At 43.9% G+C, this 14,075-nt stretch overlaps 1 protein-coding gene across 1 annotated transcript in view; it reads left to right on the plus strand.

The window, feature by feature from the left end:
* Positions 1-14,075, plus strand: part of LOC124024521 (E3 SUMO-protein ligase PIAS1-like) — a 54,089-nt gene that overhangs the window by 23,399 nt on the left and 16,615 nt on the right. Inside the window, exons 4-5 of the mRNA XM_046338444.1 lie at positions 4,408-4,455; positions 8,670-8,760. Coding sequence (XP_046194400.1) covers positions 4,408-4,455; positions 8,670-8,760 — 139 coding nt within the window. The remainder of the gene's footprint in view (positions 1-4,407; positions 4,456-8,669; positions 8,761-14,075) is intronic.

A 14,075-nucleotide genomic window follows, 5' to 3' on the forward strand; every position in this document is an offset into this window, starting at 1 on the left:
TACACCACTAGAACACACCCCTATCTACACCACTAGAACACACCCCTATCTAGACCACTAGAACACACCCCTATCTAGACCTCTAGAACACACCCCTATCTACACCACTAGAACACACCCCTATCTAGACCACTAGAACACACCCCTATCTAGACCTCTAGAACACACCCCTATCTAGACCACTAGACCACTAGAACACACCCCTATCTCCACCACTAGGACACACCCCTATCTAGACCACTAGAACACACCCCTATCTAGACCACTAGAACACACCCCTATCTAGACCACTAGAACACACCCCTATCTAGACCACTAGAACACACCCCTATCTAGACCACTTGAACACACCCCACCCCTATCTAGACCACTAGAACACACCCCTATCTAGACCGCTGAGGACACACCCCACCCCTATCTAGACCACTAGAACACACCCCTATCTACACCACTTGAACACACCCCACCCCTATCTACACCACTAGGACACACCCCTATCTAGACCACTAGAACACACCCCTATCTCCACCACTAGGACACACCCCTATCTAGACCACTAGAACACACCCCTATCTAGACCTCTAGAACACACCCCTATCTAGACCACTAGAACACACCCCTATCTACACCACTAGAACACACCCCTATCTAGACCACTAGAACACACCCCTATCTAGACCACTTGAACACACCCCACCCCTATCTAGACCACTAGAACACACCCCTATCTAGACCGCTGAGGACACACCCCACCCCTATCTAGACCACTAGAACACACCCCTATCTAGACCTATCTAGAACACACCCCTATCTAGACCTCTAGAACACACCTATCTAGACCACTAGAACACACCCCTATCTAGACCTCTAGACCCCTTTCTAGACCATTTTCTAGACTAGAACACACCCCTATCTACACCACTAGGACACACCCCTATCTAGACCACTAGGACACACCCCTATCTAGACCACTAGAACACACCCCTATCTAGACCACTAGAACACACCCCTATCTAGACCACTAGGACACACCCCTATCTACACCACTAGAACACACCCCTATCTACACCACTTGAACACACCCCACCCCTATCTACACCACTAGGACACACCCCTATCTAGACCACTAGAACACACCCCTATCTCCACCACTAGGACACACCCCTATCTAGACCACTAGAACACACCCCTATCTAGACCTCTAGAACACACCCCTATCTAGACCACTAGAACACACCCCTATCTACACCACTAGAATACACCCCTATCTAGACCGCTGAGGACACACCCCACCCCTATCTAGACCGCTGAGGACACACCCCATCCCGATCTAGACCGCTGAGGACACACCCCACCCCGATCTAGACCGCTGAGGACACACCCCTATCTACACCACTAGAACACACCCCTATCTAGACCACTAGGACACACCCCTATCTAGACCACTAGGACACACCCCTATCTAGACCACTAGGACACACCCCTATCTACACCACTAGAACACACCCCTATCTAGACCACTAGAACACACCCCTATCTAGACCACTAGAACACACCCCTATCTAGACCACTAGAACACACCCCTATCTAGACCACTAGAACACACCCCTATCTAGACCACTAGAACACACCCCTATCTACACCACTAGAACACACCCCTATCTACACCACTAGAACACACCCTATCTACACCACTAGAACACACCCCTATCTAGAACACACCCCTATCTAGAACACACCCCTATCTCCACCACTAGGACACACCCCTATCTACACCACTAGAACACACCCCTATCTAGACCACTAGAACACACCCCTATCTAGACCACTAGAACACACCCCTATCTACACCACTAGAACACACCCCTATCTACACCACTAGAACACACCCCTATCTCCACCACTAGAACACACCCCTATCTACACCACTAGAACACACCCCTATCTCCACCACTAGAACACACCCCTATCTAGACCACTAGAACACACCCCTATCTAGACCACTAGAACACACCCCTATCTAGACCACTAGAACACACCCCTATCTAGACCACTAGAACACACCCCTATCTCCACCACTAGAACACACCCCTATCTACACCACTAGAACACACCCCTATCTACACCACTAGAACACACCCCTATCTAGACCACTAGAACACACCCCTATCTCCACCACTAGAACACACCCCTATCTACACCACTAGAACACACCCCTATCTAGACCACTAGAACACACCCCTATGTAGACCACTAGAACACACCCCTATGTAGACCACTAGAACACACCCCTATCTAGACCACTAGAACACACCCCTATCTAGACCACTAGACACACCCCTATCTAGACCACTAGAACACACCCCTATCTCCACCACTAGAACGTCTGTGTCGTCAGTCTCTCCTGCTGGCAGAAACAGGATGTGACTGGTTTCAATTTGTGTCATTTTCGATAGATATGTACAAAAGAAATACAGTTTTAATAAACTGCAAATCGATGCATGCAGGACACGTGATCCTCTTGCTAGTAACAATATTTGGAACTCGCATTGGATAATGGATAACAATGCCTTCCCATTGGATAATGGGATAACAATGCCTTCCCATTGGATAATGGGATATCAATGCCTTCCCATTGGATAATGGATATCAATGCCTTCCCATTGGATAATGGGATATCAATGCCTTCCTAATGGATATCAATGCCTTCCCATTGGATAATGGGATATCAATGCCTTCCCATTGGATAATGGGATAACAATGCCTTCCCATTGGATAATGGGATAACAATGCCTTCCCATTGGATAATGGGATATCAATGCCTTCCCATTGGATAATGGGATATCAATGCCTTCCCATTGGATAATGGGATATCAATGCCTTCCTAATGGATATCAATGCCTTCCCATTGGATAATGGGATAACAATGCCTTCCCATTGGATAATGGGATAACAATGCCTTCCCATTGGATAATGGGATAACAATTCCTTCCCATTGGATAATGGATAACAATGCCTTCCCATTGGATAATGGATAACAATGCCTTCCCATTGGATAATGGGATAACAATGCCTTCCCATTGGATAATGGGATATCAATGCCTTCCCATTGGATAATGGATAACAATGCCTTCCCATTGGATAATGGATAACAATGCCTTCCCATTGGATAATGGGATAACAATGCCTTCCCATTGGATAATGGGATAACAATGCCTTCCCATTGGTAAATGGGATAACAATGCCTTCCCATTAGATAATGGATAACAATGCCTTCCCATTGGATAATGGATAACAATGCCTTCCCATTGGATAATGGGATAACAATGCCTTCCCATTGGATAATGGGATAACAATGCCTTCCCATTGGATAATGGGATAACAATGCCTTCCCATTGGATAATGGGATAACAATGCCTTCCCATTGGATAATGGGATAACAATGCCTTCCCATTGGATAATGGGATAACAATGCCTTCCCATTGGCTAATGGGATATCAATGCCTTCCCATTGGATAATGGGATAACAATGCCTTCCCATTGGATATCAATGCCTTCCCATTGGATAATGGGATAACAATGCCTTCCCATTGGATAACAATGCCTTCCCATTGGATAATGGGATAACAATGCCTTCCCATTGGCTAATGGGATATCAATGCCTTCCCATTGGATATCAATGCCTTCCCATTGGATAATGGGATAACAATGCCTTCCCATTGGATAACAATGCCTTCCCTTTGGATAACAATGCCTTCCCTTTGGATAACAATGCCTTCCCATTGGATAATGGGATATCAATGCCTTCCCATTGGATAATGGGATATCAATGCCTTCCCATTGGATAATGGGATAACAATGCCTTCCTATTGGATAATGGGATATCAATGCCTTCCCAATGGATATCAATGCCTTCCCATTGGATAATGGATATCAATGCCTTCCCTTTGGATAATGGGATATCAATGCCTTCCCATTGGATAATGGGATAACAATGCCTTCCCATTGGATAATGGGATATCAATGCCTTCCCATTGGATAATGGATATCAATGCCTTCCCATTGGATAATGGGATAACAATGCCTTCCCATTGGATAATGGGATATCAATGCCTTCCCATTGGATAATGGATAACAATGCCTTCCCATTGGATAATGGATAACAATGCCTTCCCATTGGATAATGGGATAACAATGCCTTCCCATTGGATAATGGGATATCAATGCCTTCCCATTGGATAATGGGTAACAATGCCTTCCCATTTGATAATGGGATATCAATGCCTTCCCATTGGATAATGGATATCAATGCCTTCCCAGCTAGTTATGGTTATTTTCTGCTCGCTGCCAGTTGCTCTCCAAAACACTGTCAACCTTCTCACCTAAACCGTCTCTCTGTCTCTACAGGGACATCTCTGGGACCAAGTGTGACTTTGCGGTGCAGGTTCAGTTAAGGTAAAAGGCTCTCCTGTCTTCTTACAGAGCAAGTATTCACACCCCTTGGCTTTTTCCACATTTTGTTGGTTTACAGACTGATTTTTAAAATGGAGGGGGTCACTGCTTAACACACAATAACCCATAATGTCAAAGTGGAATTATGTTTTTAAAAACTTTTACAAATGATTTTTTTTAAACATGTAAAAGATTAAATATATTGAGCCTATAATTATTCAACCCCTTTGTTATATCAAGCCTAAATAAGTTCGGTAGTAAACATTTGCTTAACAAGTCACATAAGTTGCATGCATTTTAAATGAACACAACTATCTGTAAGGTCCCTCAGTTGAACAAACACAGATTCAACCACAGACCAGGGAGGTTTTCCAATGCCTTGCAAAGAACACCTTACAGGCATTTGAATATAACTTTGAGAATGGTGAAGTTATTAATTACAGTTTGGATAGTGTATCAATAGACCCTGTCACCCACAAAGATACAGGTGTCCTTCCTAACTCAGTTGCCGGAGAGGAAGGAAACCTCACAGGGAATTCATCATGATGCCAATGGTGACTTTAAAACCGTTACAGATTTGAATGGCTGTGAAAGGAGAAAACTGAGGATGGATCAGCAACATTGTAGTCACTCCACAATACTAACCTAAATGACAGAGTGAAAAGAAGGAAGCCTGTACAGAATATATTTTTTTCAAAAGCATCCTGTTTGCAAGAAGGCACTAAAGTAATACTGCAATTAACTTTATGTCCTGAATACAAAGTGTTATGTTTGGCGTCAAGTCCAATACAACACATTACTGAGTACCACTCGCCATATTTTCAAGCATAGTGGTGGTTGCATCATGTTAAGGGTATGCTTGTAATTAAGGACGGGGGAGTTTTTCAGGATAAAAAGTAAATGGACTGGAGATAAACACAGGCAAAATCCTAGAGGAAACCCTGCTTCAGTCTGCTTTCCAGCAGACTCTGGGATTCACCTTTCAGCAGGACAACAACCTAAAACACAAGGCCAAATCTATACTGGAGCTGCTTACCAAGAAGACAGAGAATGTTTCTGAGTAACCAAGTTACAGTTCTGACTTAAATCTACTTGAAAATCTAAGACCTGAAAATGGTTGTCTTGCAATGATCAACAACCAATTTGAAAGAGCTTGAAGATTTTGTTAAAGAATAATGGACAAAATGTTGCACAATCCAGGTGTGTAAAGCTCTTAGAGACTTACCCAGAAAGACTCGCAACTCTTAGAGACTCACCCAGAAAGACTCACAGCTGTAATCGCTCTTAGAGACTTACCCAGAAAGACTCACAGCTGTAATCGCTCTTAGAGACTTACCCAGAAAGACTCGCAACTCTTAGAGACTCACCCAGAAAGAACCACAGCTGTAATCACTCTTAGAGACTTACCCAGAAAGACTCACAGCTGTAATTGCTCTTAGAGACTTACCCAGAAAGACTCGCAGCTCTTAGAGACTCACCCAGAAAGACTCACAGCTGTAATCGCTCTTAGAGACTTACCCAGAAAGACTCGCAGCTCTTAGAGACTCACCCAGAAAGACTCACAGCTGTAATCGCTCTTAGAGACTTACCCAGAAAGACTCACAGCTGACTTACCCAGAAAGACTCACAGCTGTAATCGCTCTTAGAGACTTACCCAGAAAGACTCACAGCTGTAATCAGAAAGCTCAACTCTTAGAGACTTACCCAGAAAGACTCACAGCTGTAATCGCTCTTAGAGACTTACCCAGAAAGACTCGCAACTCTTAGAGACTCACACAGAAAGACTCACAGCTGTAATCGCTCTTAGAGACTTACCCAGAAAGACTCGCAACTCTTAGAGACTCACCCAGAAAGACTCACAGCTGTAATCGCTCTTAGAGACTTACCCAGAAAGACTCACAGCTGTAATCGCTCTTAGAGACTTACCCAGAAAGACTCGCAGCTCTTAGAGACTCACCCAGAAAGACTCACAGCTGTAATCGCTCTTAGAGACTTACCCAGAAAGACTCACAGCTGTAATCGCTCTTAGAGACTTACCCAGAAAGACTCACAGCTCTTAGAGACTTACCCAACAGACTCACAGCTGTAATCACTCTTAGAGACTTACCCAGAAAGACTCACAGCTGTAATCACTCTTAGAGACTTACCCAGAAAGACTCACAGCTGGAATCGCTTTTAGAGACTTACCCAGAAAGACTCGCAGCTCTTAGAGACTCACCCAGAAAGACTCACAGCTGTAATCGCTCTTAGAGACTTACCCAGAAAGACTCGCAGCTGTAATCACTCTTAGAGACTTACCCAGAAAGACTCACAGCTGGAATCGCTTTTAGAGACTTACCCAGAAAGACTCGCAGCTCTTAGAGACTCACCCAGAAAGACTCACAGCTGTAATCGCTAGAGACTTACCCAGAAAGAGAGCTCTAGAGACTCACCCAGAAAGACTCACAGCTGTAATCGCTCTTAGAGACTTACCCAGAAAGACTCGCAGCTCTTAGAGACTTACCCAGAAAGACTCACAGCTGTAATCGCTCTTAGAGACTTACCTAGAAAGACTCACAGCTCTTAGAGACTTACCCAACAGACTCACAGCTGTAATCCCTCTTAGAGACTTACCCAGAAAGACTCACAGCTGTAATCGCTTTTAGAGACTTACCCAGAAAGACTCGCAGCTCTTAGAGACTCACCCAGAAAGACTCACAGCTGTAATCGCTCTTAGAGACTTACCCAGAAAGACTCACAGCTCTTAGAGACTTACCCAGAAAGACTCACAGCTGTAATCGCTCTTAGAGACTTACCCAGAAAGACTCACAGCTCTTAGAGACTTACCCAGAAAGACTCACAGCTGTAATCACTCTTAGAGACTTACCCAGAAAGACTCACAGCTGTAATCGCTTTTAGAGACTTACCCAGAAAGACTCACAGCTCTTAGAGACTCACCCAGAAAGACTCACAGCTGTAATCGCTCTTAGAGACTTACCCAGAAAGACTCACAGCTCTTAGAGACTTACCCAACATACTCACAGCTGTAATCCCTCTTAGAGACTTACCCAGAAAGACTCACAGCTGTAATCGCTTTTAGAGATTTACCCAGAAAGACTCGCAGCTCTTAGAGACTCACCCAGAAAGACTCACAGCTGTAATCGCTCTTAGAGACTTACCCAGAAAGACTCACAGCTCTTAGAGACTTACCCAGAAAGACTCACAGCTGTAATCGCTCTTAGAGACTTACCCAGAAAGACTCACCGCTCTTAGAGACTTACCCAACAGACTCACAGCTGTAATCCCTCTTAGAGACTTACCCAGAAAGACTCACAGCTGTAATCGCTTTTAGAGACTTCCCCAGAAAGACTCGCAGCTCTTAGAGACTCACCCAGAAAGACTCACAGCTGTAATCGCTCTTAGACTTACCCAGAAAGACTCACAGCTCTTAGAGACTTACCCAGAAAGACTCACAGCTGTAATCGCTCTTAGAGACTTACCCAGAAAGACTCACAGCTGTAATCACTCTTAGAGACTTACCCAGAAAGACTCACAGCTGTAATCGCTTTTAGAGACTTACCCAGAAAGACTCACAGCTCTTAGAGACTCACCCAGAAAGACTCACAGCTGTAATCGCTCTTAGAGACTTACCCAGAAAGACTCACAGCTCTTAGAGACTTACCCAGAAAGACTCACAGCTGTAATCGCTGACAAAGATGCTTCTACAAAGTATTGACTGAGGGGTGTATGGTGTTAGATGTAAATTAGATTTCTGTATTTCATTTGCAAAAAAAAGAAGCATGTTTTCACTTTGTCGTTATGGGGTATTGTGTGTAGATATTTTTTTGTGTATATATATCATCTCCCAAAGACAGAATGTATTTTGTTATGGTCTTTTTTGGGGATCACTCTGCCTATATGACTGCCTGTCAGTTGTTTATTGATGTGTCTGTGATTTTTGAATTGGTTATTAATCTCTGTGGTATCCTATCGATTTTATTAATCTCTGTGGTATTCCTATCGATTTTATTAATCTCTGTGGTATTCCTATCGATTTGATTAATCTCTGTGGTATTCCTATCGATTTTATTAATCTCTGTGGTATCCTATCGATTTGATTAATCTCTGTGGTATTCCTATCGATTTGATTAATCTCTGTGGTATTCCTATCGATTTGATTAATCTCTGTGCTATTCCTATCGATGTTATTAATCTCTGTTATTGATCCGTGGTCCCAGGTTTTGTTTGTCAGAGACGAGCTGTGCCCAGGAAGACCATTTCCCGTCCAACCTGTGTGTGAAAGTCAACAGCAAACCCTGCAACCTCCCGGTGAGTCTGTCTGACAGCCGACTAACCTTTTCTACGGTGGCCAATCAAAAATACATGTTTTCACCAATGAATATGTTAATTATGTACATAATTCTCTAAGAAAAGCTGTGGGCAAAACCTCATGTCTCTATCATTATCCGTTCGAAGCATTTGACCCCTTTCGGATGGCCAAGATTACTGAGTAATTTCAAATCAAATGTATTTATAAAGCCCTTCGTACATCAGCTGATATCTCAAAGTGCTGTACAGAAACTGTATTACAGCACTGCAGCAAACACTACAGGCTGCCAATTTAATGTTAGTTCAAATCAAATGTATTTATAAAGCCCTTCGTACATCAGCTGATATCTCAAAGTGCTGTACAGAAACTGTATTACAGCACTGCAGCAAACACTACAGGCTGCCAATTTAATGTTAGTTCAAATCAAATGTATTTATAAAGCCCTTCGTACATCAGCTGATATCTCAAAGTGCTGTACAGAAACTGTATTACAGCACTGCAGCAAACACTACAGGCTGCCAATTTAATGTTAGTTCAAATCAAATGTATTTATAAAGCCCTTCGTACATCAGCTGATATCTCAAAGTGCTGTACAGAAACTGTATTACAGCACTGCAGCAAACACTACAGGCTGCCAATTTAATGTTAGTTCAAATCAAATGTATTTATATAGCCCTTCGTACATCAGCTGATATCTCAAAGTGCTGTACAGAAACTGTATTACAGCACTGCAGCAAACACTACAGGCTGCCAATTTAATGTTAGTTCAAATCAAATGTATTTATAAAGCCCTTCGTACATCAGCTGATATCTCAAAGTGCTGTACAGAAACTGTATTACAGCACTGCAGCAAACACTACAGGCTGCCAATTTAATGTTAGTTCAAATCAAATGTATTTATAAAGCCCTTCGTACATCAGCTGATATCTCAAAGTGCTGTACAGAAACTGTATTACAGCACTGCAGCAAACACTACAGGCTGCCAATTTAATGTTAGTTCAAATCAAATGTATTTATAAAGCCCTTCGTACATCAGCTGATATCTCAAAGTGCTGTACAGAACATAAAGAGAGATCTAAGACAACAACACAACATGACGACAGCATGGTAGCAACACAACATGACGACAGCATGGTAGCAACACAACATGACAACAGCATGGTAGCAACACAACATGACGACAGCATGGTAGCAACACAACATGACAACAGCATGGTAGCAACACAACATGACAACAGCATGGTAGCAACACAACATGACAACAGCATGGTAGCAACACAACATGACAACAACAACACATGACAACAGCATGGCAGCAACACAACTTGACAACAGCAACACATGACAACAACATGGTAGCAACACAACTTGACAACAGCAACACATGACAACAACATGGTAGCAACACAACATGACAACAACAACACATGACAACAGCATGGCAGCAACACAACTTGACAACAGCAACACATGACAACAACATGGTAGCAACACAACATGACAACAACAACACATGACAACAGCATGGCAGCAACACAACTTGACAACAGCAACACATGACAACAACATGGTAGCAACACAACATGACAACAACATGGTAGCAACACAACATGACAACAACATGGTAGCAGCACAAAATGGTAGCAAGACAACATGACAACAACATAGTAGCAACACATGACAACAACATGGTAGCAACACAACATGACAACAAAGTGGTAGCAACACAACATGACAACAACATGGTAGCAACACAACATGACAACAACATGGTAGCAGAACAAAACATGGTACAAACATTACTGGGCACAGACAACAGCACAAAGAAGGTAGAGAAAACAATATGTCACACTAAGGCACAATACATACAATATGTTAGAGAAACACCTCATGGAACGATTCAGAACATGAATGATCATATATGCTCTAGTATTAAACATTATCCTGGTCCTACATGGTGCTCTGTACTAAAACATTATCCTGGTCCTACATGGTGCTCTGTACTAAAACATTATCCTGGTCCTACATGGTGTATCTTTGCTCTGGTACTAAAACATTATCCTGGTCCTACATGGTGTGTCTTTGCTCTAGTACTAAAACATTATCCTGGTCCTACATGGTGGTCTAGTACTAAAACATTATCCTGGTCCTACATGGTGTGTCTTTGCTCTAGTATTAAAACATTATCCTGGTCCTACATGGTGCTCTGTACTAAAACATTATCCTGGTCCTACATGGTGTATCTTTGCTCTGGTACTAAAACATTATCCTGGTCCTACATGGTGCTCTGTACTAAAACATTATCCTGGTCCTACATGGTGTATCTTTGCTCTGGTACTAAAACATTATCCTGGTCCTACATGGTGTGTCTTTGCTCTAGTACTAAAACATTATCCTGGTCCTACATGGTGGTCTAGTACTAAAACATTATCCTGGTCCTACATGGTGTGTCTTTGCTCTAGTACTAAAACATTATCCTAGTCCTACATGGTGGTCTAGTACTAAAACATTATCCTGGTCCTACATGGTGCTCTAGTATTAAAACATTATCCTGGTCCTACATGGTGCTCTAGTACTAAAACATTATCCTGGTCCTACATGGTGCTCTAGTACTAAAACATTATCCTGGTCCTACATGGTGTGTCGTTGCTCTAGTACTAAAACATTATCCTGGTCCTACATGGTGTATCTTTTCTCTAGTACTAAAACATTATCCTGGTCCTACAAGGTGGTCTAGTACTAAAACATTATCCTGGTCCTACATGGTGTGTCGTTGCTCTGGTACTAAAACATTATCCTGGTCCTACATGGTGTGTCGTTGCTCTGGTACTAAAACATTATCCTGGTCCTACACGGTGTATCTTTGCTCTGGTACTAAAACATTATCCTGGTCCTACATGGTGTGTCGTTGCTCTGGTACTAAAACATTATCCTGGTCCTACATGGTGCTCTAGTACTAAAACATTATCCTGGTCCTACATGGTGTGTCTTTGCTCTAGTACTAAAACATTATCCTGGTCCTACATGGTGCTCTAGTACTAAAACATCCTGGTCCTACATGGTGTGTCTTTGCTCTAGACTTAAAACATTATCCTGGTCCTACATGGTGCTCTGTACTAAAACATTATCCTGGTCCTACATGGTGTATCTTTGCTCTGGTTCTAAAACATTATCCTGGTCCTACATGGTGTATCTTTGCTCTGGTTCTAAAACATTATCCTGGTCCTACATGGTGCTCTGTACTAAAACATTATCCTGGTCCTACATGGTGTATCTTTGCTCTGGTACTAAAACATTATCCTGGTCCTACATGGTGTGTATTTGCCCTCGTACTAAAACACATTATTGCACTCATCAGCTCCTCATCAAGCCTTTCATTGAATCAAATGTGTGAGTTTGCACTCCTTTCGTTCCCCGGGACCAGGATTGGGAAACACTGCATTAAGCAATGCTCAAGTAATGACACTTTTATCCAAAGTGCTTGACAGTAATACCTTTTAGCACACACAGCAAAAAATATAGACTCAACATGACACGTGTTGGTCCCACGTTTCATGAGCTGAAATAAAAGATCCCATAAATGTTCCATACGCACAAAAAAAATCGTATTTCTTTCAAATCCCTGTTAGTGAGCATTTCTCCCTTTGCCAATATAATCCATCCACCTGACAGGTGTGGCATATCAAGAAGTTGATTAATACACCATCATCATTACACAGGTGCACCTTGTGCTGGGGACAATAAAAGGCCATTCTAAAATGTGCAGCTTTGTCACACAACACATTTGGCTTGTTGACTGCAGGAATGTCCACCAGAGCAGTCGCCAGAGAATGTAATGTTTAATTTCTCTACCGTGAGCCGCCTCCATCATTTTAGAGAATTTGGCAGTACGTTTAGCCGGGCCTCACAACCGCAGACCACGTGTAACCACGCCAACCCAGGATCTCCACATCGTCTTAAGACCAGTCACTCATACAGCCGATGTAACTGGGTTTGCACAACCAAAATAATTGCGGCAGAAACTGCTCATCTGTGTGTCCGTCGTCTTGACCTGATTGCAGTTCGACGTCGTAACCGATTTCCGTGGGCAAATGCTCACCTTCGATGGCCTCTGGCCACGCTAGAGATGTATGCTCTTCACGGATGAAACCCGGTATCACGTGTACCGGGCAGATGGTAGACAGCGTGTATGGCGTTGTGTGGTCGAGCGGTTTGCTGATGTCAACGTTGTGAACAGAGTGCCCCATGGTGACGGTGGGGTTATGGTATGGGCAGGTATAAGTTCCCAAGAAAGCTAAGGTAACTGAGCTAAACGACTACCGCCCCGTAGCACTCACTTCCGTCATCATGAAGTGCTTTGAGAGACTAGTCAAGGACCATATCACCTCCACCCTACCTGACACCCTAGACCCACTCCAATTTGCTTACCGCCCAAATAGGTCCACAGACGATGCAATCTCAACCACACTGCACACTGCCCTAACCCACCTGGACAAGAGGAATACCTATGTGAGAATGCTGTTCATCGACTACAGCTCGGCATTCAACACCATAGTACCCTCCAAGCTCGTCATCAAGCTCGAGACCCTGGGTCTCGACCCCGCCCTGTGCAACTGGGTACTGGACTTCCTGACGGGCCGCCCCCAGGTGGTGAGGGTAGGCAACAACATCTCCTCCCGCTGATCCTCAACACGGGGGCCCCACAAGGGTGCGTTCTGAGCCCTCTCCTGTACTCCCTGTTCACCCACGACTGCGTGGCCACGCACGCCTCCAACTCAATCATCAAGTTTGCGGACGACACAACAGTGGTAGGCTTGATTACCAACAACGACGAGACGGCCTACAGGGAGGAGGTGAGGGCCCTTGGAGTGTGGTGTCAGGAAAATAACCTCACACTCAACGTCAACAAAACTAAGGAGATGATTGTGGACTTCAGGAAACAGCAGAGGGAACACCCCCTATCCACATCGATGGAACAGTAGTGGAGAGGGTAGCTAGTTTTAAGTTCCTCGGCATACACATCACAGACAAACTGAATTGGTCCACTCACACTGACAGCGTCGTGAAGAAGGCGCAGCAGCGCCTATTCAACCTCAGGAGGCTGAAAAAATTCGGCTTGTCACCAAAAGCACTCACAAACTTCTACAGATGCACAATCGAGAGCATCCTGGCGGGCTGTATCACCGCCTGGTACGGCAACTGCTCCGCCCTCAACCGTAAGGCTCTCCAGAGGGTAGTGAGGACTGCACAACGCATCACCGGGGGCAAACTACCTGCCCTCCAGGACACCTACACCACCCGTTGTTACAGGAAG

The sequence above is a fragment of the Oncorhynchus gorbuscha genome, unplaced genomic scaffold, assembly GCF_021184085.1.
Source record: "Oncorhynchus gorbuscha isolate QuinsamMale2020 ecotype Even-year unplaced genomic scaffold, OgorEven_v1.0 Un_scaffold_1908, whole genome shotgun sequence".
Classification (NCBI taxonomy): Eukaryota; Metazoa; Chordata; class Actinopteri; order Salmoniformes; family Salmonidae; genus Oncorhynchus; species Oncorhynchus gorbuscha.